This window comes from Myotis nattereri (genome assembly GCF_964212035.1).
Source record: "Myotis nattereri genome assembly, chromosome: 1".
NCBI classification, from domain to species: Eukaryota; Metazoa; Chordata; class Mammalia; order Chiroptera; family Vespertilionidae; genus Myotis; species Myotis nattereri.
In genome coordinates, this window is record NC_138075.1 from 174392927 (window position 1) to 174415504 (window position 22578).

The 22578-nt window shown below is 38.8% G+C and overlaps 1 protein-coding gene across 18 annotated transcripts in view; it reads left to right on the forward strand.

Moving 5' to 3' along the window:
- The window catches only part of MAPK10 (mitogen-activated protein kinase 10), a 284798-nt gene that overhangs the window by 60427 nt on the left and 201793 nt on the right, over positions 1–22578 (forward strand). For 2 of the 18 annotated variants that reach the window (XM_081110013.1, XM_081109999.1), the window contains exon 3: positions 18162–18262. The exons of 14 other annotated variants lie outside the window; for them this stretch is intronic. In XM_081110013.1, the coding sequence (XP_080966139.1) occupies positions 18230–18262 (33 nt within the window). In that variant the 5' untranslated portion in view covers positions 18162–18229. The remainder of the gene's footprint in view (positions 1–18161; positions 18263–22578) is intronic. 2 more of the 18 variants (XM_081110003.1, XM_081110016.1) reach the window with 1 other exon arrangement.

Consider the following 22578-nt stretch of genomic DNA (forward strand, 5'->3'; position numbering starts at 1 on the left):
AATGATGTATATGGAATCCATTACAGGGACAAAATTTCCATATGTAATCTTTTTTATTATAAAAGTATTTAAATTTGTATAAACATACAGTTCTCTATAACATCTTTAGGCTTATTGTTTCTATAGAACTATATAACCAACAGATTTACAAGTTAAGTACCAACCAATTTAAAGAAATAACAAAATTCAAAGAACAACATGAGATTAATATGCTAGATGGATTTTTGTTGTTGTTGTTAATCTTTACCCGAGGACAGTTTTTCCATTGATTTTTAGAGAGAGTGGAAGGGAGGGAGGAGGGAGAGAGAGAGAGAAACTTTGATGTGAGAGAGACACATTAGATTTTGCTGAAGACTCAGTCATTTCATTTAATGTAGTGTACTAAAACCATAGGTATAGTTGCATTTGTTCATATGGAGAGAAGGAAATTTAGGATAGATTACCATCTTGGTAGTGGTGTTCTTGACAAAACATCTTATGCCAACTTAGTTTTATGCATTTGTACCTTTCTCATAAAAGGAGAGGTATAGAATGACAACCTGGGCAGAGAAATACTAGTGAGTTATGCCAAATAGTTATGATGTCACACATCACTACAGCCTACTCCGAAGTGGTTTTATTGCCCTTCTCACCTACAAAATCATCTCCTTTGCTGGAGCTGTCCCCACTTTTTGTGTTGCCAGAAGAGTTCAAAACACATCTATTATTTCTACACCCTAAACACAGTTGATCCCAGGAATCTCCTCATTCACTTACTTGAGTGCTTTTTCCTTCCATGTTTCGTTGACAGAAAGAAATGAAGATTATGCTTCAACATTTTATGATTTTTTTTTGCTAGAGATGTGGAAGGAAGAGTTCTATTCTCTTAATAGTCATTGAGGTCAATATCACATTACACTTTCTTGGACATCATTCAGGTGCACACATTTCTGCATCTTCCTCTTATCTGTTAATTAGAAATAGAATACTGGACAGCATTTAAAAATAATTCTTTAATAATTAGACAAATAGTGAAAACCTTGCAAGGTTCCTGATTAGTTTATCAGGTTTAATTTCTTATGAATCCACTTCAGAATCAGCATCTGAGAAGAAAGCCTCTCTGTCCAGGGCTCCATTTGTGAAATAACACTATGTCTCAGCAGGATGAGAGAACAGGTCCAGTGTAATGACCATGTGTCCTGAGGGGCGCATCATGGCCTGAAGTTTTCTTTCACTATCAGTGTAAAAATTGTAAAATCATCACAGAAAAGGTTATATGGCTCTCCATATATTCATTTACATTTCAGACCCAAATATTTAATTTATTGGAATTTGCAGCCTTAGTCCTTGGGGAATGAATTTGTTTTTCGCTTCTCCTCCTTTACCCAGGGCCTTCGTTCCTTGGAGTCCTTTTGGTTTGGAAGTTGGCAAGTGCTGGTGCAATATAAAGTCATCTAGGAGAGCGCCGGTACTTAGAAATGAATGAACTGAAAAACTAAAAATTCACACTGAAATGTTATGATTTACATTTTTTAAATCCCAGCATCTAGCTTTCCAGGGTCATGTCTTAAGTTTGAAATGCCAAAACTAAATGCATTTCTTAAAAAAAAAAAAAAAAAAAAGGTGTAGAGCTCAGTAGATTATCTTTGCTCAGATAAATCCTTGTACATTTTCTGTAACCATTGGGCCAGCAATGGGGTGTGTTTGGATGTTTTCACTAAGAACCATTCATCAGAACATCATATTGCTGCTCCCGTGTAGCTGAGGCGAGGCATAGTGTGGTTACTTAGAATTGGCTGATTCAGGACATAGAAAGCATTTCGACAGGTGCTTTTTTGAAATACTGATTCATACAGGTAGGTTATAAACCCTGCTAGATTGCAAGTTGTAAGGGAAGAGATTGTGTTTCTTTTGCTTATTATATACCAGTGCTTCATGTGGTGCTGAGATGTCAATAAATACTCATGAACAAACGACTTAAGTCCCAGATCTTTTCTGATGTTGTTCCCAGTCACGCACAGAATTCCGACCCAGTTCTCCACCTGTCTGGGCGCCCGCTTCACTTGCATTAGGCCTCCAGTGGCCTTTCCTATGTTTGCACTTCCTATACTAGACTGTAGTTTTCCTATTCACCACCAGACTGAATGTTCCTGAGAGTGGCCTCCCTGCCTTATATATCCATGCAACATCAAAGTCTACACAATAGTTTACATAATGTCTGCTGGACTTTTAGCAAGCTAATCTTTCAACCTTTTCAAGAAATATGCAAATATCTATTCCCTTTACATTTTCATTAGAGGAAGATGAGTCTATGCCCAAAGGTAAGTCTGATTAAAAAAGAAAAAAGGCCAACTCTGATATAGTGATTGATGGGTTTGTTATTTATTTATTTGGTTAGCATTTATTGAGCGCTGGGTGCGAACTGGGTGTCGGGCACTGTTCTTGGTTCTGAGGAGACAGCAATGAATAAAACATACCCCAAACCCCATCTTTTCGGATTTATTCCAATGATGGAAACAGACAATAATGAAAATATCTAGTCTATTACATAGTGATAAAATACTCAGGAGAATAAATAAAGCTGGGAAAGGACTACAAGTAACTGGAAGAGTGTGTTGACATTTTTGATAGGGTGAGTGGCCATTGCCAGCATCAACAAGGTAAGTTTTGAGTAAAGACCTAAAGAAAGAGATTGCCACCTATGTGAACATCGGGAATAGCATTCCAGGAAGAAGGAACGGCATGTTCAATCCAGTGGTCAGTTCTCAGTTCTCATGTGACTTACCCTCCTTTGCAGCTCCTCATGCAGATCGCCTGCTCCCACGGCACCACCCTCCCAGGTCTCCTCTGGTCTGCTTGATGGCGTGCTTCTTTGCTGGTTTCTTCTCGTGATTTCAAACATAGTCCTTTTCTTCTCTCTCCACTTCCTGTATCAGCAGATCCAATCCTGTGGCGAAATACACATAATAAATACATCTAAATTTATATTTCCAATCCTGCCTTCTCTGACCACTTTATTCAGACTTGTATATCTAATTGCTTACATGACATCTCATCTACATGCATCCCAAACTAAATATGTCCAAAAGTTAAATTTTAATGCTCAGCCCCACTTTCAATACCTACTTTAATTTATTCTTTACTATTTCAGTAAATGACATAATTATTCATATAGTTGCTCCAATTAAACCTTGGGAGCCTTCTGTAGCCCTTTTTTTCTCTCACATCTCAGAGAATATTTATTGAAAAATGAATTGAGGTTCCTCTTCGTAGCTTTCATAGAACCCTATTTACAGCCCTCTCATAGCATTTAAAAAGCTGTGTTTTAATTGGAAGTAATTTTTCTCATTTATTAGACGTGAGCCCCTGGAAGGAAAAGACCATTAACATTTATCTCTGATTTGCCAATGTTGAAGAAATGTCTGGGCACATAGGGGTGCTTCATAAAAGTGTATTGAATGAATTAATGATTACTTAGTCTCATTGCTCCCTAAAGAAGCAATTCCTGGAGTCTCTAGTATCTCCCCAAAGCATTAGGCTAGTGGCATTGTTATGATCAACTATCTTGTATTGGGTAAAATGTAGCTCATTTCTGGTTTAGAAAATAGTGAAATGATATTCTGAAATCACAACATTTTAGATCACAATTTTTAATTGTGAAAAGCATGCAATTTCCCACATGACATAAAATGCAGAATTTAAGATAACATTAAGAAAACAAATGCAGAGTTTAGAACCTTAGGTTTTGTCAAGTTTGACATTGATGTTCATCTAGTCTAATGGCTTTTAAAATATATGATAAAGTTGAGGGCCAGAGCTCAGGAGATGGACAAAACTAGAGCGAGATTTGGATACCTGGATTGCAGCCCAGTCTTTTCCTCACTGTGTCATTCTTCCTTAGCTTACTCAATTTCCTTGATTTTGGTGATCATGTCTCCAGTGGTCACCTCCGAAGACTATATATATCCACCCTCTTCATTCTATTGTATTTTCTCGTATTAGATTTTCTTTTCCATATATTTAGAAGCAAGCCACAGTGATCCAGTTTAGTGAGTCACACTTTTATCATAAGGATATGAACAATGCAGACACATTAAGTCCCATTTTAGACAGAGTCCAAGTTATAGCTTGATTTTTATTTATTTGAAAAATATTTATTGTTATAAGTATTACATATGTCCCTTATTCCCCCCAATTATGGTGCTTCTATTTAATTTTTGACCCCCTCCAGCCCATCCCAACTCCTGGCCCCAGGCCTTCACCCCCTATTGTCTGTGTCCATGGGTTATGCATATATGCATACAAGGCCTTCAGTTGATTACCTCCCGCCCACCCACTCTCTCCCACCTTCCCTCCAAGCTTGATTTTTAGATATCACCAACATTATTGAAAATCATTCTTAACTTGAATTATATCTTGTGGTGATTAGTTTGTTTAAAAATGGGTTAGGTAAATTTATATAATAGTGTGTAATGCATAGATTAATGAAAGCAATTTTAATGTGAGCATTTAAACAATGAAAATTGCACTATGTCTAGCACATTTAGGGATAATAAAATTGACTCTCTTGAGCTTTTTAGAACACCTGCTGTTTAGGGATGTAGAATAGACCTTTACTCATGACTTTTTTCAAAGGATGTCAGCTGCTTCCTGTTTAATGACAAATATTCTTAAGATTACTATACAGAAAAGGGCAAGAATATATTTAGATTTCATATAGTGTTTACAAGGCCAATTTTTTGGTTAAAAAAAAAAGAGCCCAAATCAAAAGGGTTGTGGATAATAATTTTGACAGAAATAGTTAACAATAAATAGATATTTAGAAAACTAAGAATTAGAATCACCTCAAATACAATTACGGTGCTTCTATTTAACTTTTGACAAGCAGAGACAACACTTTAAAGTTTTTGTTGATCGATTATTATGGGGAAATACTGGATCTATTGGTCTATGATTCTAGAAAATGGATTTTGCTATTTTACAGTTTCCTTGATGATTTTTCCTCATCCAGCTGGATAAATGAACCTCCTCTGTCCTTCTATAACACCTGGAGCAATCTTACTACTTTCTTCATTACATTCAAAATGCTGTGTTTTTACATGTTGGTCTTTCCTGAATGCATTTTGAGGCCCCCTAAAGGCAGATCTGATTCTCTATGTCTGTTAACACTGCATTCTACCAAACAGACTCTAACTTGCTCTCTCTCCATCAGTTTCCAAATCCTTTTGGTTTAGCCTTTAAATTTCTCTCCCATTAGTCTTTGCTGACACTGAGAAGTATCATCAACAAACCCACATCGTTCCTCTGCCTAGGCTGCTCTTAGGTGGGGAGCTGAAAGGGGGAGCAGGCTCTAGAGATGGTGACCTTCCTCTCCACTGCATCCCTGATGTGCCCGAGGAATTTCACATGCCCCTCATTCAGCACAGCCTTGAGATTAAGAGTAAGAACTCTGGAACGTGGCTGCCTGGATTTGAATCTCTGCTACACCATTTACTACCTATACTAGTTATTAGCTGTATGACCTTGGGCAAGTTTCTTCACTTCTCTCTGCCTCAGTTTCCTCATCTATGTCAACCTCATATGGTTGCTGTGAGAATGAAATTAAGTAAGTTAATATATGTATAAAGTGCTTGGAACAATGCCTGGCACAGAGTAAGCATTACAAGTATTAGTTATAATTATTACTATTTATGACTATTCAGTAATACTATCTCCAGGTAGTAATGAAAGACAATACAGAATCTCTGTGGGAATAAAGTCGTAAGCCAACCTCCCCTAGCCCTTGTTGAGAGGCACTGCTTTAAGCTAGAAAGCCTAATAATTAGTACTGGACAAGCCAGCTGCAGAGCCAAAGAGTGGGAAGCAATCCAGTTATACTCTACTGCTATGTAGATCAAGGGATAGTTGGCAGTAATTTGATTTGTTGGCGCATACAGTTCTTTAAAAGTAGATGTAACTATTCGGATGTTTGGTTTCTCTGAAATTCATGAATAAAATGACACTGAATTTACATATCTGCTCTCTTCAAATAAGTAAATGTCCTTGAGTTTTATGTAAGGAACTAGCAAGAAATCTCAGAAGTGTTTCTAGAAGATGCAAATTTTCTTTAAGAATATCTTTTCAAAGTAAGATTCCATGATTCTGGTTCAAAATAACATGTCACTGGCTTTCTCTAATGCAGTGGTCGGCAAACAGCAGCTCGCGAGCCATATGCGGCTCTTTGGTCCCTTGAGTGTGGCCATGAAGTTTCAATCGCACTCACACGCACGTGGTATTTTGTGGAAGAGCCACACTCAAGGGGCCGCAGTTTGCCGACCACTGCTCTAGTGCATCCATTCCTACTTTCCAACTTAAATGTCTACAAAAACAGAGGAAAAGGAAAAGTCACAACAGGAACAAAACAAGGAGTGACAATTTAGTTTTGCTAGATTCCAAGGGACTTTCCATAGCAAGACCATTGAAACTAGAATGAAAAAAAGTAATGGGCAACCTCCACGGCAAGAAAGAAAAATCTTGCTCTTGTGAAAGTAGGTATGAGGACCCTTTGTTTCTTTATCACTTTGTACCATGGTAGAAATAAAGGTCTACCAACTCAAAGACTGCTTTATAATCCTCCTCTTGCAGTGGTCGGCAAACTGCAGCTCGCGAGCCACATGCGGTTCTTTGGCCCCTTGAGTGTGGCCACGAAGTTTCAATCGCACTGTACGTGCGCACCCACACGTGGTATTTTGTGGAAGAGCCACACTCAAGGGGCCGCAGTTTGCCGACCACTGTCCTATCGTATACATACTACATTTTTTAGGCAGTCAAATGTTGTTATCCATCTGTTACTAGTGTATTGTTTCCTATACCACACAGAGGCTGACTCTGTGGAGACTGAATTAATGGGAAAAAGAGCAACAATAATATAGATGGTGATGATGACAATTATCATCATTAATATTGAGTGATCTTCTGCTATGGGTAGGCTGCAGGTCAAAGAACTTTTTATTTTAGGTCTTAGTTGTTTAAGCCTTACAATAACTTATCATGAAGGTAGTATTATTCTTAGAAACAGAGGCACAGAGTGCTGTGGAAGACAAACTTGAGATGTGTTGCCAAAATACAGAGGGAAAGGACAATGGAATGATGATAGCATAGCTGACAGATATGGAAACCAGGGAACATAACTCCAACAAACCATGGAATGGAAATTATTCAGAGGAGTAAATGAGCACAATTTAGGGAAAGCTGTAATCTTCCTGAAGTAATAATGGACTGATCACGCACAGTTCTCTGTTAAGGAAAGAGAGCAAAGTTGCTAACAGTGGGTTTTCTGGATTGAAGTTCTTCCTCTACCACAAGCTAGATGACCTTGGGCGAGTTACTTAACCCTTCTAAGCCTCAGTTTCTTCATTTGTAAAATGGAAATGATAATGATAGTATGTTTCTCATATGAGGATTAAGTGTGTATTACCTGTAAAACAGGTAATAGTTCATAAAACTGACATATAGTAAGTGCCCAATAAATAATAGTGATTATTATTATTATTATTACTAGAGGCTCAGTGCACAGGATTCGTGCACTGGTGGGGTGACGTGGCCTGCAGGGATCCTCCTTCGGTGGGAGCGCCACTCATCCAGGTCAGCCAAGCATCTGTGGAGCGGCTGCTCCCTGGTCTGGCATCTTCCGTGGAGCTGAAGCACTCGCCTCTCCAGGGGACCCGGTAGGGTCCGGGCCCAGGGACAGTAGCATTGAGAGGTGGCGGAGTAGGCCTCAGTCCCATGGCAGCCACGCACCCGTAGCCTGCGGGCATCCAGAGGAGGCAGCAGGGAATGAGGAGGAGGAGCCTGGGGTGAGGAGGCGACGATCGCAGCCCGGTTCCTGCCTGTTGGCCCGGGGTTCGCAGCAGTAGCAACCGCTCATCCTGGTCAGCCAAGTGGCACCCCCACTGGGGTAGCAACTGACCACCAGGGAGCAGCTCTTGCGTTGAGCATCTGCCCCCTGGTGGTCACATCATAGTGAGTGGTCGACTGGTTGTTCTGGTCATTCCGCTGTTTGGTTGCTGGGCTTTTATTATATAGGATTATTATTATTATTGAATGAATGAAAAGAAACAGCAGGAGAATTCATAGTCAAATAATTTGGGGAATTCTAATTAATTGGGTTTGCTTACCTCATGTCTCCTCAGAGCCTTTAATGTGCTTACCTGGATTGTAAAACTTCCAGAGGAAAGTTCTCAGATTTCCCTTTTTTCTCGTAAAGTATAAATACTATCTCATGGGACATTGGTGCTCTACAGACCACAGTCTAGAAACTGTTCTTTGTTTCATACATATTGTACACAAGAATTGAAAAGCAGATGTGAAAGTCTTTTACTGATGACCTGCACTCAAACTAACCATCAAAGAGCTTCTGAGCTTCACAAAGCATCATGAGTACACTTCTTACTCCATTGCTCAAAATCATATAGATAGGCACTCATACCTTATGATCACTCACTCATGTCAACATCATCACCTTTAACATTGAAAATTTTTCTTGGCACCTTTACAGAATGTTGTAAAAAATTGGCAGAGCTCCAGCCTTCTGGGTGATTTATTTGACCACATTATAATTCCTTCAGAGTGTTTGTGGTACACTGTCTATTATCATGTCACTGGAGGCCCGGTGCATGAATTCATGCACCAGTGGGGTCCTTTGGCCAGGCCTGCAGGATCGGGTCAAAACCGGCTCTCTGACATCCCCTGAGGGGTCCCAGATTGCGAGAGGGTGCAGGCCAGGTTGAGGGACCCCACTGATGCACGATCAGGGCCGGGGAGGGACATGGGAGGTTGGCCAGCCAGGGAAGGACCGTGGGAGGGCTCCAGGGCGGACCTGGCCTGTCTCACTCAGTCCTGATTGGCTGGACTTCAGCAGCATGCTAACCTACCAGTTGGAGTGCCTTCCCCATGGTGGTCAGTGCACATCATAGCTACATCGACTGTCTGGTCCCTGGTGGTCAGTGCCTGTCATAGTGAGTGGTTGAGTGGCCTTAGCATATCATTAGCATATTATGCATTGATTGGTTGAATGGATGACCAGACAACTGGACACTTAGCATGTTAGGCTTTTATTATATAGGATAAGGACATTATTCTTTTGAGTTTTAGAATTACATTTCTCTAGTGTGTCCTACTTTGATATCAGAGTGATACTGAATTAAAATAAAAAACACGTTATTCAGAGATTTTGCTTTATTTGTTTCCCCCAGCACTGTTGGTAACTTATATTGATCAGTTTTGTTTTATTTAATGTTTCTGTGGGTGACAGTATATTTTACCTGGCTTTTAAGAACTAACTGGACATGGGTTTATTTAGAGAGAAGTAGCTTTTATAGGAATTACTCCTATTGTACCCTACCCCATTACTATTAAGCCGGGGTGGGGAAATATAATTAAAATTAAATTCTCCTGCCAGCCCAGTGAATTCTCTCTATGTAGGAAAGAATGAAACAGTTTTATTATTGGATAAGAGTTAAAACAGACTGAGATGCATATCACAGGCAATCTGTTAAGCAGACTGCAAAAGGAGAAAGAAATCTCATCCTTTTATATAGCTAGGCAGATACAATCTATGACATGCATATTAATTGTCTTTATCAGAAGAAAAAATAAAACTTCTTGTATCTTTATGACAAGCAGGCAGCAATAGCCTAAAGCCATGCACGTCGGTTCATGCACAAAGGTATAATTCCCACAGGGACAGGGAGACGGAGTGCCACTCATCCTCCCAGAAGTTCACACTTCAAAGAAATAGCTCTGAGGCCACCCAGAAATATATTCCTGGGATACAGAACTGGCATGAGGCTTATTAAACCTCTACACTTGATCTTAGCCAAAAGGCTGGGAAGCAATTGCTTATTAAACTTTTAAAAAGACTTATATACATCTCAGAGGAAGCATTTAAAATTTCAAGTTTTCTAAGGAAAATTCTAAGGGAGGGGGAGGAATACTCTTATCTTTTTACTAGTATACTAGGGAACATTCAAAATAAAGTGGTTTTATTTTATTTTTTAATTTAAATTCTTTATTGTTTAAAGTATTACATGAGTCTCCTTTTTTCCTTATTGACCTCTCCCTGGCCTCCCCCACCCCCCAGCACATGCCGTCACCACCCCTGTCTGTGTCCATTGGTTATGCTCATATAAGTCCTTTGGTTGATGTCTCACCCCCTCATCCCCCACCTTCCCTCATAGGTTGGACAGTCTGTTCAATGCTTCAATGACTCTGGTTTATTTTTGTTCATTGTTTATGTTGTTCATTATATTCCACAAATGAGTGAGATCATGTGATATTTATCTTTCTCTGACTGGCTTATTTCACTTAGTATAATGCTCTCCAGTTCCATCCATGCTGTTGCAAATAGTAAGAATTCCTTTTTAAAAGTGTTATTTTTTTTTTAGGTCTGTATTTACTCAGGCAATTTCCCATCTTGTTACTATTTTATAGTTGCACTATAATTTTTAATGATCTCCATTGCTCTTTCTACTTTTTCTGAGGAGCTTGCAGTTGTGTTAAACATCCAGCAAGTCCAAGCAATTACCAGAATTATAATATAATCAATTTTTAAAATTAATACAATATTCACCTTGAGGGAATATCTTTAAATATATTATACTAAAGGTATGATTTTTTTATTATAATCTGATTCTTGATTAGCAATGTACAACGTTTACATTACACATTAAATTCACAAACTGTTGTGGAGACTTTTTGCTTGCTCTTTCAAATGAACTGTTTCAGTATTGTTTTGTAGTCTCTTATGAAATCTTACCCAATATGAATTTAAGGAGTAGGTTGACTCTGTAATCTGGTCATCTGAATTTTTATTTGAGCATTTCTTGTAAGACCCAATACATTTCTTCTGAGTTCTCATCAATCACATAAGTAACATTGAATTTACATGGTAATTTAGGCCTTTTAGTAATCAGTCCACCTTCACAAATAATTTGTTCCACATCCACAACACAAATATACCACGGAAGTTCTCTAGTATCTAAGTCTTATGAGGCGCCTGTTGAAAGGTACATACTGAACTACCTAAACTATGGGCCATTTTTTTTTTATATTGTTTCAACCAACAGTTATATTGTTATAACAGTCAATTAAATCACCATGGACAATAGGTGACAACTTCTATTAGCTACTTATAGTGGGATTGGAGAGAACTTGCATGGTGGGCATTTGGGAGATGGCTGAAAGACTTCCTCAAGGATCCTACATTTCAGCGGGATTTGCTTTTCCTTGAACTTATTGTCTCAAATCTCAACTCATCAAATTTTTTTCCTTTTTCAAAGTGTGATCTGGGGACCATGTTTGCAGAAGCAAGACTCAGGGACACCTCTTCTCCCAGACTTTAGAAATTGGGTCATTAGATTACAGTCTCAGGGCACACAGCACATTTGTGGTTGGCTGCAAATACTAGTAATAGAACCTATGATGGTTCATAGACCAGCCGGACCCCTTGAGATCCAAGGTGGAAAGATGGTCAGGAAACAAAAAAAGGTAGGCAGTGAAGAGCACAGCCTGACTTCCACCTGGAGAGAATTTGGCTAGAGCTCTGGGGCTAGGAACTTTCTCTCTGCTTGATTCTGCTTAATGCTACCACTTCACATGTTATCCTTTCAGGAATCGAAATTCCAGTCAGAAGCATCTGATTAGGTGAGGCACCCTCCAGTAATGTCAGCTTCATTACAGCAAAAGTGTAAAGGGAGGGAGTCATCCCGATTTGCTTTCTGGAATGGGACACGTTACTCTGCCTCTGAATTATTTTGATATTTCTGTCAAATGGCGCTCACTTTATGCATGCACTGTTCTATGTGTTTTGCATATATTAATTAATTTGTTATTACAAAACTCTGTGTGGCACATAGTATTCTTCCCTCTGTACAACAAAGAAACCTGGCACTAGAAGTTAATTTATTTGCCCCAAATCACACAGTAAATGATAGAGATAGGATCTGAAGTTAGGCACTTAGAATGCGTGTCTTCTCCATATTGCTCAGCCTTGCCAAAGATGAGACGCTTAGTAAAAAAAAATAGAAAAGAAATATAAAAATAGAGAAGGTGACAAATTTACAAACAACAAATCAACCATCAAATGTTTGATGAAAAAATATGTAATATCTATATTGTTATACTTACTAGAGGCCTGGTGCACGAAATTTGTGCAGGGGGTGTGTCCCTCACCCCGGCCTGCACCCTCTCGCAATCCGGGACCCCTTGCAATCCAGGAATCCCTGCGGGATCGGGCCTAAATTGGAAGTCGGATATCCCTCTCGCAATCCAGGACAGCTGGCTTCTAACTGCTCACCTCCCTGCCTGCCTGATCACCCCTAACCACTCTGCATTCCTGCCTGATAGCCCCTAACCACTTGCCTGCCTGCCTGCCTGATCACCCCTAACTGCTCGCCTGCCTGCCTTATCTCCCCTAACCACTTGCCTGCCTGCCTGATCACCCCTAAATGCTCTCCTGCTTGCCTGATTGGCCCTAACCGCCTCTGCCTACCTGCCTGATCGCCTCTAACCACTCACCTAACTACCGCATTGCCCTTAACCACTCTGCTTACCTGCCTGATCTCCTCTAACTGCCTCTGCCTTGGCCCCCACCATGGCAGCTTCATCCAAAAGGATGTCCGGAATGACATCCAGAAGGCTGTTCGGCTGTCCAGTCTAATTAGCATATTATGCTTTTATTATTATAGATAGTTTTGATGTAATATTAGATTTACAAAGATAGTTCAGATAGTTTCCATATATAGTCTGTACTGAGATTCCCCTAAAGTTAACACTTTATATAATCACTAGAGGCCCAGTGCACAAATTCGTGCACCATTGAGGTCCCTCGGCCTGGCCTGCGGGATTGGGCCGAAACCAGCTCTCCAACATCCCCAAAGGGCCCTGAATTGCGAGAGGGTACAGGCCAGGCTGCAGGACCTCATTGGTGCATGATCGGGGCCGGGGAGGGATGCAGGAGGTTGGCCAGCTGGGGAGGGGCCGCAGGAGGGCTCCAAGGCAAATCTGGCCCATCCTGCTCAGTCCCAATTGGCCGGATCCCAACAACAAGCTTATCTACTGGGATCTGCCCCCTGGTGGTCAGTGTGCATCATAGCGAGCGGTTGAGAGGCCTTAGCATATCATTAGCATATTACACTTTGATTGGTTGAACGGCTGACCTGACAACCGGACACTTAGCATATTAGGTTTTTATTATATAGGATGATACAAAAAGCAACACAAAGGAATTAACATTAATACATCACTATTACTTCACAGACTTGAACCCTATTTCCCCAGTTCTTCCACTAATATCCTTTCTCTTTTCTAAGATCCAATCCAGGATCCCACATCGCATTTACTTATTTTGTTTCTTAAATCACCTTCAGTTTGTGCAAGTTTCTCTATCCTTCTCTGTCCTCTGTGACTGAAACTTTGGATGAATAATGGCCAATTTTTTGTAGAGCATCCTTCAATTTGAGCTTGTCTAATGTTTTCTTATGGTTAGATTGAGGTTATGAATTAGACGAAGAATGCCCTTTCTAGTGCATTCCATAGGGGAGTATATAATGTCATTAAGTCATATTAGTAGTGATGTTAACTTTGATCATTTGATTAAGGTGACTGTGTTTTATTTTTAAATTATAGCTTTCCTTTAAAAAAGTTATGTTATCATTTCTAATATTTAGTAATTTTTATTTTTTATTAGCAGGTTTTATTTATTGCAAAATGTCTAACTTATGTGGATTCCTGGACCATCTCTAGTTTGCTCTTGTCTTTCAGTGACTTAATTTCTGTGATTTAGAACGTAATCTGTTCCTTAAACCACACAAAACCAAGTGTTCCATCTGATGTGTGAGCCAAGTGAACGATGAGCAGGCCACTGCATCCCTATTCTGGAGCAGACAACACTGCCAAAGGCAATCTTTATTCCTATACAAAATGTAGTACCGCACTAGAGAGTTAGTGAATTATAGCCAATTCTGTCAATTTAATGAGTATCCAGGCCATTTCTTTTGCTGTTCTTGAAGGCTACATTTGTTAGCAAGGCCTTCAGGCCAATCTGGCTATTAACCTTGGCTTTATGATACTACGTACAGCTCATTTAGAACAAATCCTCCATATGTAAAGTCGTACATCTGTCTTTTGATAGGAGTGAAACCTAGGGCGAAACAGTGATGCAGACGAATTATTGGTAAAGAAAACACTTCCCAACCGTCCCTGTGGAAGACCATGATCTTTTCTAATGTTTTGCTTGTCACTCAAGTATATATTGGAAAAAACCATCATGATCTTATACTTTTGTGTTACACACACACACACACACACACACACACACACACACACACTGAGTGGCCAGATTATTATGACCACCCCATCAGTACTTCGTTGGGCCACCTTTTGCCTTCAGTACTGTGGCGATTCTTCTTGGCATTGACTCCATGAGATGTTGAAAGGTGATGCGAGGAATCTGACACCATGCCTGATGAATAGCACTGTCCAGCTCTGTGAGATTTGATGGTTGTGGAACCAGCTGCCTGATGGCTCTTTTAACTTCATCCCACAAATGCTCCATTGGATTGAGATCTGGTGATTGTGGGGGCCACCTAAGCAAGGTAAAGTCTCCCTCATGTTCTTGACACCACTCCTGCACAATACGAGCACCGTGGCATGGCGCATTGTCTTGTTGGAAGAAGCCCTCTCCATTGGGATATGCCATCAACATGATAGGATGAACTTGATCAGCAACGGTACTTAGGTATGTTGTGCTATTCAGACGTCGTTCCACACGAATTAAAGGGCCCAAATCATGCCAGAAAAACATGCCCCAAACCATAACACTGCCCCCACCCGCTTGAAGGGTTGTACTCATGCATGTGGGGTGCATGCTTTCATGCTGTTTCCGCATCATCAAGTTCTCACTCTGCCATCTGCATGATGCAACTGGAAACGTGATACATCGGACAACATGACTTTTTTCCAATGCTCAACTGTCCAATCCTTGTGTTCCTGTGTGAATTGGAGACGTTTTATCTTGGTAACCGCAGACAGCAAAGGTGTTTAAACAGGCCTTCGGCTTCTATATTCCATATGATGCAGCGTATGGCTAATTTGCCTACAAACGTCAGGTGGTCATAATAATCTGGCCACTCAGTGTATATTTAATAAGCTGTATATATTAAATATAATTTGTGATTATTATTTAAACCCTTTGCCCCTGATACTAGAGAGCCAGTATATAAACTCGCCTTAATTTTGTGTAACCTGAGGAGTAATATTACATGTTATTTGTGTGTATTTGCTTGTTTCCTCTTCAAAATAGGACAGTTGCTAATATTAGCTCCAGGACTCCAGCAGACCGTGCAAATTTCTCATGTTTGCTAAACCATTTAATAAAATTAAATTTAGATGGGTGATAGCAAAGGTAGGAAGAGAATAAAATTCCATCTTCATGGTAAGCCAGTGGTTAGTGCGCTATACTCTTGCAATGCTTTAGTATTTAGTAACTTGGAACATAGTGATGCTGGTTAATATCCCATTCTTGTGTACTTTGTGCAAAAGGAACTTAGCATTTTTAAAAGTTCCCTTCTGCTTCCCCATCTAGTAACATAATCATTCTTTTTTATCTCAATGCTTAAGCACGTTAAAAAGCATCTTAGTAATCTTAGTGTTAAATTTAAGTTTGTTGCATGATTGCTTTGAAATAATTTTATTAGTTACTGCTAGGAGATAATATAGGACCTTGAAACCCTGAATTAATATACCAATCTTATCATTAATACATAACAAATCATAAAATTAAAAAAAATCTCAGTTTACTCCCAAGGATATATCTATAAAACCATTATTTTCTTTTTTTGTTTGTTTTGAGGTAGGTGGTGGAGAAGTGAGAAAAGCCACTTAGCAGCAGGTAGTAGGATACAAAATTAAATATTCTATAGTTGTTTTTTGGTTTCTGACAAATTAATGAGCCCTCACTCAGAGAGAATGTGCAGTAGTGGTGTGTTGGAGCTGGCTTGTACCAACTTGCAAGAACCAGTTGTTAAATTCTAAGGAGTTTTGTCACCTGGTTATTAAACAGTTATTATTAAAAATGAAATTATATAAACTCAGAACTAAGTACATGCTATGAAAAACAATGATAATAAAAATACTCAAGACTCATCATTTCCCAGTGCTTTAAATTACCCTTTCTTCTTATTATTTTAATCATGCTCTTGAGGTTCTTTAGTCTGTTGTATCTGTGTTGGTGAAACACTCTATAATGGTATGCACTGTTCATCTCTTCTCAACGCAGGATACAGGGACTGCGCTCGATAGCTTGATAAAATTATAATTAACATCATCAGTATGTATTTTTGTGAAAAAATAAATTAAATATGATGGGAGACCATGTGATTTGAAATCACTATTCTATTACCTGCTGTCATACATAATATCTACCTCAGGGTATATGGGTTTGCTGTTATATTCCCTCTGCCTGGAATCTTTCCCCTTCCAATATACACTTGGCTCTCTTCTCCTCCCATTCTTATGTCATTCCTTCAGAGAAGTCATTTTGATTGTCATGTTTAAAATTTCCCACCCTGTCCTGCCCGCTCCCTGACCTGGCACATTTGCCTTCCATCGCATCGCCTGCCTTTGTTTTCACACTAGCACTTACTACTCTGAAAGTATGTCGTTATTTGTGTATGTTTAGTCTTCCTCCCTTGCTGTAATATAAGCTCCCCAAGGAAAGGAATCTTCTATGATCTTTTTATTTCTGGTTTTTCAATGCCTAAAGCAGCCAGGCAAAAATTGGTTTAATATTTGAATAGACTATATCAATGAAAGGCACCTAAATTAAAGTAAGGTTGAGAGATAAAGTAATATTTGAATATGAGATAAAATAAATTTAGTCAGAGTACTACCACTCAAAAAAGAGTCTCCAAGATGCTGAGGCAAGCTGTTTTAATCAAAACACTGTTGTTGTTTCTTGGTGTCATTTATGCAAATCAAAAGAATGAATTTTTGTTTCTTGGGGGATGGAATTGGGGAGTAGATTATGTCCAAATTCTAGTTATAGATGGGATATGTACATTGCATTAACGATGCTGTACTCATTTGTGGAAATAAAGCTTCTACAACACTAATTACCTGAACGAGGGAGGGTTTTATTTTAAAGAACAGCAGCGTATTCAGATTTTTTGTGGCACTTCTCCAGCTACAGAAGCTGACTGTCAAGAACTACTTTCTTCCCCAGAAGACTTTATAGGGTGGAAGCTGAGGCTGCAATTCTATTCCAAGCCAAACTTTGTACAATATGAGCAAATAAAATGCACAGGAGAGTTTTTAGTGACTTTGATGAAGGTGGCTATTTATAATATTTAAGAGCCTAGTCAAGTTTATTGCTTACTTAAAAAAAAATGTTCATTTTAGAGAGAGGAAGGGAGAGGGATAGAGAGATAGAAACTTCAGTGAGAGAGAAATATCAATTGGCTTCCTCCTGCATACCCACTACCAGGGATTGAGCCTGAAACCCGGGCATGTGCCTGGATCAGGAATTGAACTATGACCTCCTGGTCATGGGCTGACACTCAACCACTGAGCCATACCAGCTGGGCTTATTGCTACCTTTTAAAAAGTGTGATTTTGGGATGGATATATTATCTGTAATCCATGAAGTACTGGAATGTATGTTTCATAAATTGAGAAGTAAAGGGTAACGAGGATATTGCTTAGGAGGAGTAATATAAGAATTGGCAGGTAATTGGGGAAAGCACTTTTATTTGTTATTTCATTCATTTATTCCACACATAGTTTTTAAGCTCTACTTATGTGTTAGGCAATGTTTTAGGTGCTAGGAATACAATGACAAATACTTTCTATCCTTAAACAATCTAACAGGAGAATAAAAACAAGTAAATAAGGTTATTGCAACAGTATGATAAGTGGTGGGACGAGAAAGTTGAAGGCCTTCGAAGAGCACATAAAAGAGACAGCTAGCCCAGAATTATGAAGTCTGAAAAGTTGACCACATGATCCTGATGTAGCGCTGTGAATTAAAAAGTCTGACTGGTATGCAATAAATGAATTGGAGACAGTGGTATGTTAACAAATGTTTAAGACTGGTTCTTCAGGGGAACAAAAAAACCCTGATTGGTGGTATTTGCTCATTTCTGCAGTATACATGTTTCCACTATGCTGATTTAAGACTACTGTATGGTGCCACTGAATGTGAAGATGAGAAGAGATGGACATAGTTTACTCTAGTAAGTGGATACAGGTAGGCTCTTCATTGAGATGACACCTGCACTTCTCTGGTTGGAGAGGACAGAGGGGAGCCTTAAAGACCAGTTAGAGGCCACTTTATTAAACCAGGGAAGAGATGATGTGGTCCCAACTATGATGGTGAAATTTCAGGATTTTACAGAGATATTTAAGGGATGAAGAAGCAGTCTAGAATTCAGACCGTAGACTTGGAGTCAGGCTTTCTCCAAATCCTGGCACTGCCACTTATCTAGCACTGTGCGGCTGGGCTATCTTTTAGCTTCTCTGGATTTCACTGTCTCACTTATAAACTGGTGCTAAGGATAGTACCAGACAGTTGGAAGATTGATGATTAGTGTGATGGTGAGTGGGCGAAGAAGGAGAAATAAGAATCAAAATTAACTTGTGGTTTTCTGTCCAAACAGGTAGGTGGAGATGTAATTTTTATAATCTCCCCAGTGGACTAGAAAGGATGGAAACAATGGGGTGTGTAATTAAGAGCTGAGGAAGTACAGATGGAGAGCATAGTAGTAGTTTCCAAACTTGGGTGTACTTATGATCATCTGGGGACTTTGCAAATATAGAGCCTATACCATGCTGGGCTTACTGAATTGGCTTACCCTAGGATATCTGTATTTTTAGAATGTCCCCTAGGTGATTCTGATGAAGTCAGTTCATAAAACAGCATGTCTGTCTACTTTAGAGGAATCTTCTAAAAATTTAAGTTTATGAAGAGGGTTATAGAAGAAAATAGCTGGAGGGAATTAAAGAATGGAAATGGAAGAGATCTAAAGGTGTAAATTCTGATGGGAAGAAGCCAACAGACATGGAGTATTTGGAGTTACAAGAGAAAGAATAAATGATAGAGGAAGGCTCCTGGAGAATAAGATAAGTTCAAGGTGAAAGGAGGTGGAATAGGTCTTCTACTAACTGAAGGGAAAAAGAAGGAATGGTTGTGCATCCAGATACACTTATTGTGGTTTATGGTTAGGGTTAGAATCATAATTTGTGGAAATAATTTGAAAAGTTCCTACCTATTGTTTTGACGGAGAATGGCAAATTGTCTCTGGTATTAATTTTCCTTTATTTGTTTTTATTTTTGTTGACTTTATTAGGGTAACACTGGTTAAGAAAATTATTCAAGTGCACAATTCCACAACCCATCATCTGAACACTGTGTTGTGTGTTCATCACCCCAAGTCAAGTCTCTGTCCATCACTATTTATCCCCACTCTACCCTTCTCCACCTCCCCTCCGACTCTCCCGGTAATCACCACACTGTTGTCTGGATCCATGAGTTTTTTCTCTTTTTATTTTCCTTTTGATCAGTCCTTCCACCTTGCTCAGTTCTTTATTAGTAAAGAACCCCCTGGATTTAGGTAGGCAAATGGCCTCCCTTGCAGCTAGGTGTGTTTATGTGACTATGTTTGGGCCAGTAGGATGTGAATGGAATGTCTACATTTTCGGGGAAAATAAAGTGTCTTGCCCCAGATTGCCCTTTCTCCTTCTAGTCGGTTAGCAAATGACTAAATTGGCAGTGGTCTTGGACACAGAGATAAAAACCACATGTTTTTATAATGTGAGGGTATGTCAGTTTGGGGTCCTTACCGTCCTCCTGACAGAATCTAGGCTGCTTGCCTATCTACCTGTGCATGTTATGCCAGAAGCAAATAAATATCTATCTTTAAATACTGGGCTTTAGGATCTCTTTATTATAGCAGTTTAGATTGTATCCTGATTAGTAGAAACAGATTCCATATTCTCTGTGAAGGAGGAGCTGAAATTATTTTCTGAGAATTAGGAGTTGGTGGATAAAAGCATACAATTTGAAAAGAATGAGAATAGTTTAAAATTATTAGTGGGTGGAAGATGGGATAATAGAAAGAGGTACTAGGAAAATATAGAACTTCCAGTAATCTTGAGAAACTAGAAGACCATTGCTCACAGCAAAAAGAAACATAAATATGAATTAGCTAAATAAACTCAACACAATAAGGAAAAAATCCCAACAAACAGTTTTAATATTCTATCAGAAATGTTCACACTTCTCAGACTTATAGTTAAAAAGCATTTCATGACAGCGAAGATCAAAAGTATAACATATTTAATGTTATAATACTTACTGAACAAACAACCTATATTCACATAGCTTCTAGGCTTGCTTGACATCAAAGAAGTCAAACAGTCATAGAGTACTAGCTATATTTCATTGCCAGATCAAATTTGAATAAAGTGCTGAGAACATTGAAATTACATAAGATGGAAAATGCTTTAACTTTATCATGGGAAACTTTCTGAAGGGGGTGGCTTTTTAATTAAAACTCAAAATTTGTATGTCTTTATACCTTGGTAACTAGAGCGTGTATTATTGGTTCTATGCTTCTACTCTCATACATCTTTTCTAGACAGAGTAAAATCATACTTGACTTTAGTATCTTTTGGCCTGGGTGGAAATAGTACTATAGTGGTCTTCGTAAGATGGCGGGACTTCCTCTACTATTTATTGCCTTTTGGGTCTTCCACATTTGATAAAGTGTGATATGCCCCGTATGGATCATGTAGAATTAAGTATTTGGACTCACTCATTAGAAGTAGACTATATAATTTCCTTGTCACAGACTTCAGTTTTATCTTATCTGAAAAATTACGTAGATTATTTTAAGTTGTGACCATCTTTATATTCTAGCAAGGGAATACCTAGTGGCTCTATGTTTTATGAAAAATCAGCTTGAATTTTATTCCCTAAGTAGATATGAAAACAAGTTTTTATATTTTTGCTTATTTACCAGGAAGTATAATTGGAAGTGATTCTTTAAGGATTTATCAGGATCAGAATTAAATATTATCTTGTGAAAAAACTGATGCATTTTCAAAATTATGATCATGGATTTAATTTTCTTTGTTCTAATCAAGATCTTTCATTTCATTAAAGTGGAGAAACTGTATAATACCAGTGAAAGCCGTTTTGAAGACACGTAAGGTGTGCTTGTATAGGTAAAGCCCTAGAGAGGCTCGGTGCTTGCTGGGAAAATGTTTTAATTTGGAAGAACAGAGCCCTAAGCCAAATTCTTAATTATCCTCAATTTAATTGAGAAAATTGCTTAGCCTTAGTTTTTCTGTAAGTTTGATTGACAGATACCTACTAGCTGGAGATACACTGTAGTGCTGAGTAACATAAAATATCTTGAGACTTTCTGAAGAGAGTTGATATGTATGTAAAAGGAACAGAAATAATGTGAGGAGACACGGTTTTCTGTTCCCCTGTCTAACCAATCAATTAACTATGTTGATTGGCATAATCTTTAGAGGCTGAACAATAGAATCACGAATGCGTACTTGCATGAAGATATTGCTTTGAGAGAAAAGAGAATAGCATGGGATAAAAAGGAAGGGGAAAAGGAAAGTCTTACAAAAATAGGGAAGAAGGTTTAGGGAAGGGAGTTGCAAGTGAGCATGATGAGAGTTAAGGAGTGGGGCAAACTATATATCAATAGGAATGAGAAAAAAATGGTCTTAAAGAAGTGGGTTATAAATTGGATCTTCTTTAATATTTTTCAAGAGGTAAAACTAGTAACTAGAATTGCTTTAAGTTTTTTCTTTTTCTCACCGAAGGAGTGAGGATATTTTTTTCCATTGATTTCTGGAGAGAATGCAAGGGAGTAGGGAAGGAAAGAGAGAGAAACATTAATGTGAGAGAGACACAGAGATTGGCTGCCTCCCACATGCACCCCGGCCCAGGTCAAAGGTCAAACCTGCAACCGAGGCATGTGCTCCTGACCAGCTTTTGAACTCTGGGCCCTCAGTGTGCAGTCTGAAGCTCTAACCACACCAGCCAGGGTGGAACTAGAATTGCTTTTAATTCCATTTGGTAGTGCATTTTGTTTATTCGAATGCAACAATTTGCACCTGGTGTTTGAATTTTATGTAATGATCACAACAATTATAACTTCCTATTTTGAAATATTATATATTAGTGCTGTATGGAAATCAAATATGATAAAGGCAGTATACATACGTGATTTCTCAGAGAATCAGACTTGGTAACTCCTGTCAATAAGACACATTTTTAAATTCTCTGGACATCAATAACACCACTACAAAATTGTATTGGTTTCTCCTAAAATATTTTATTGACCTCATAATCATGAACCTGTAAAAGTTCAAATAAAACATGTTTATTATGTCCCTTGGTTGATTTTATTGACATGATTTTAGAAGAGGATAAAATGTGAATTATTATTTTGAGATTTTTTTTTAGATTTTGCTAAAAGCTACAGCTTATATCTTGGGTTTGTTAGCTGCTCAAAATAGTTGTCTTTTTTTTGGCAGGCC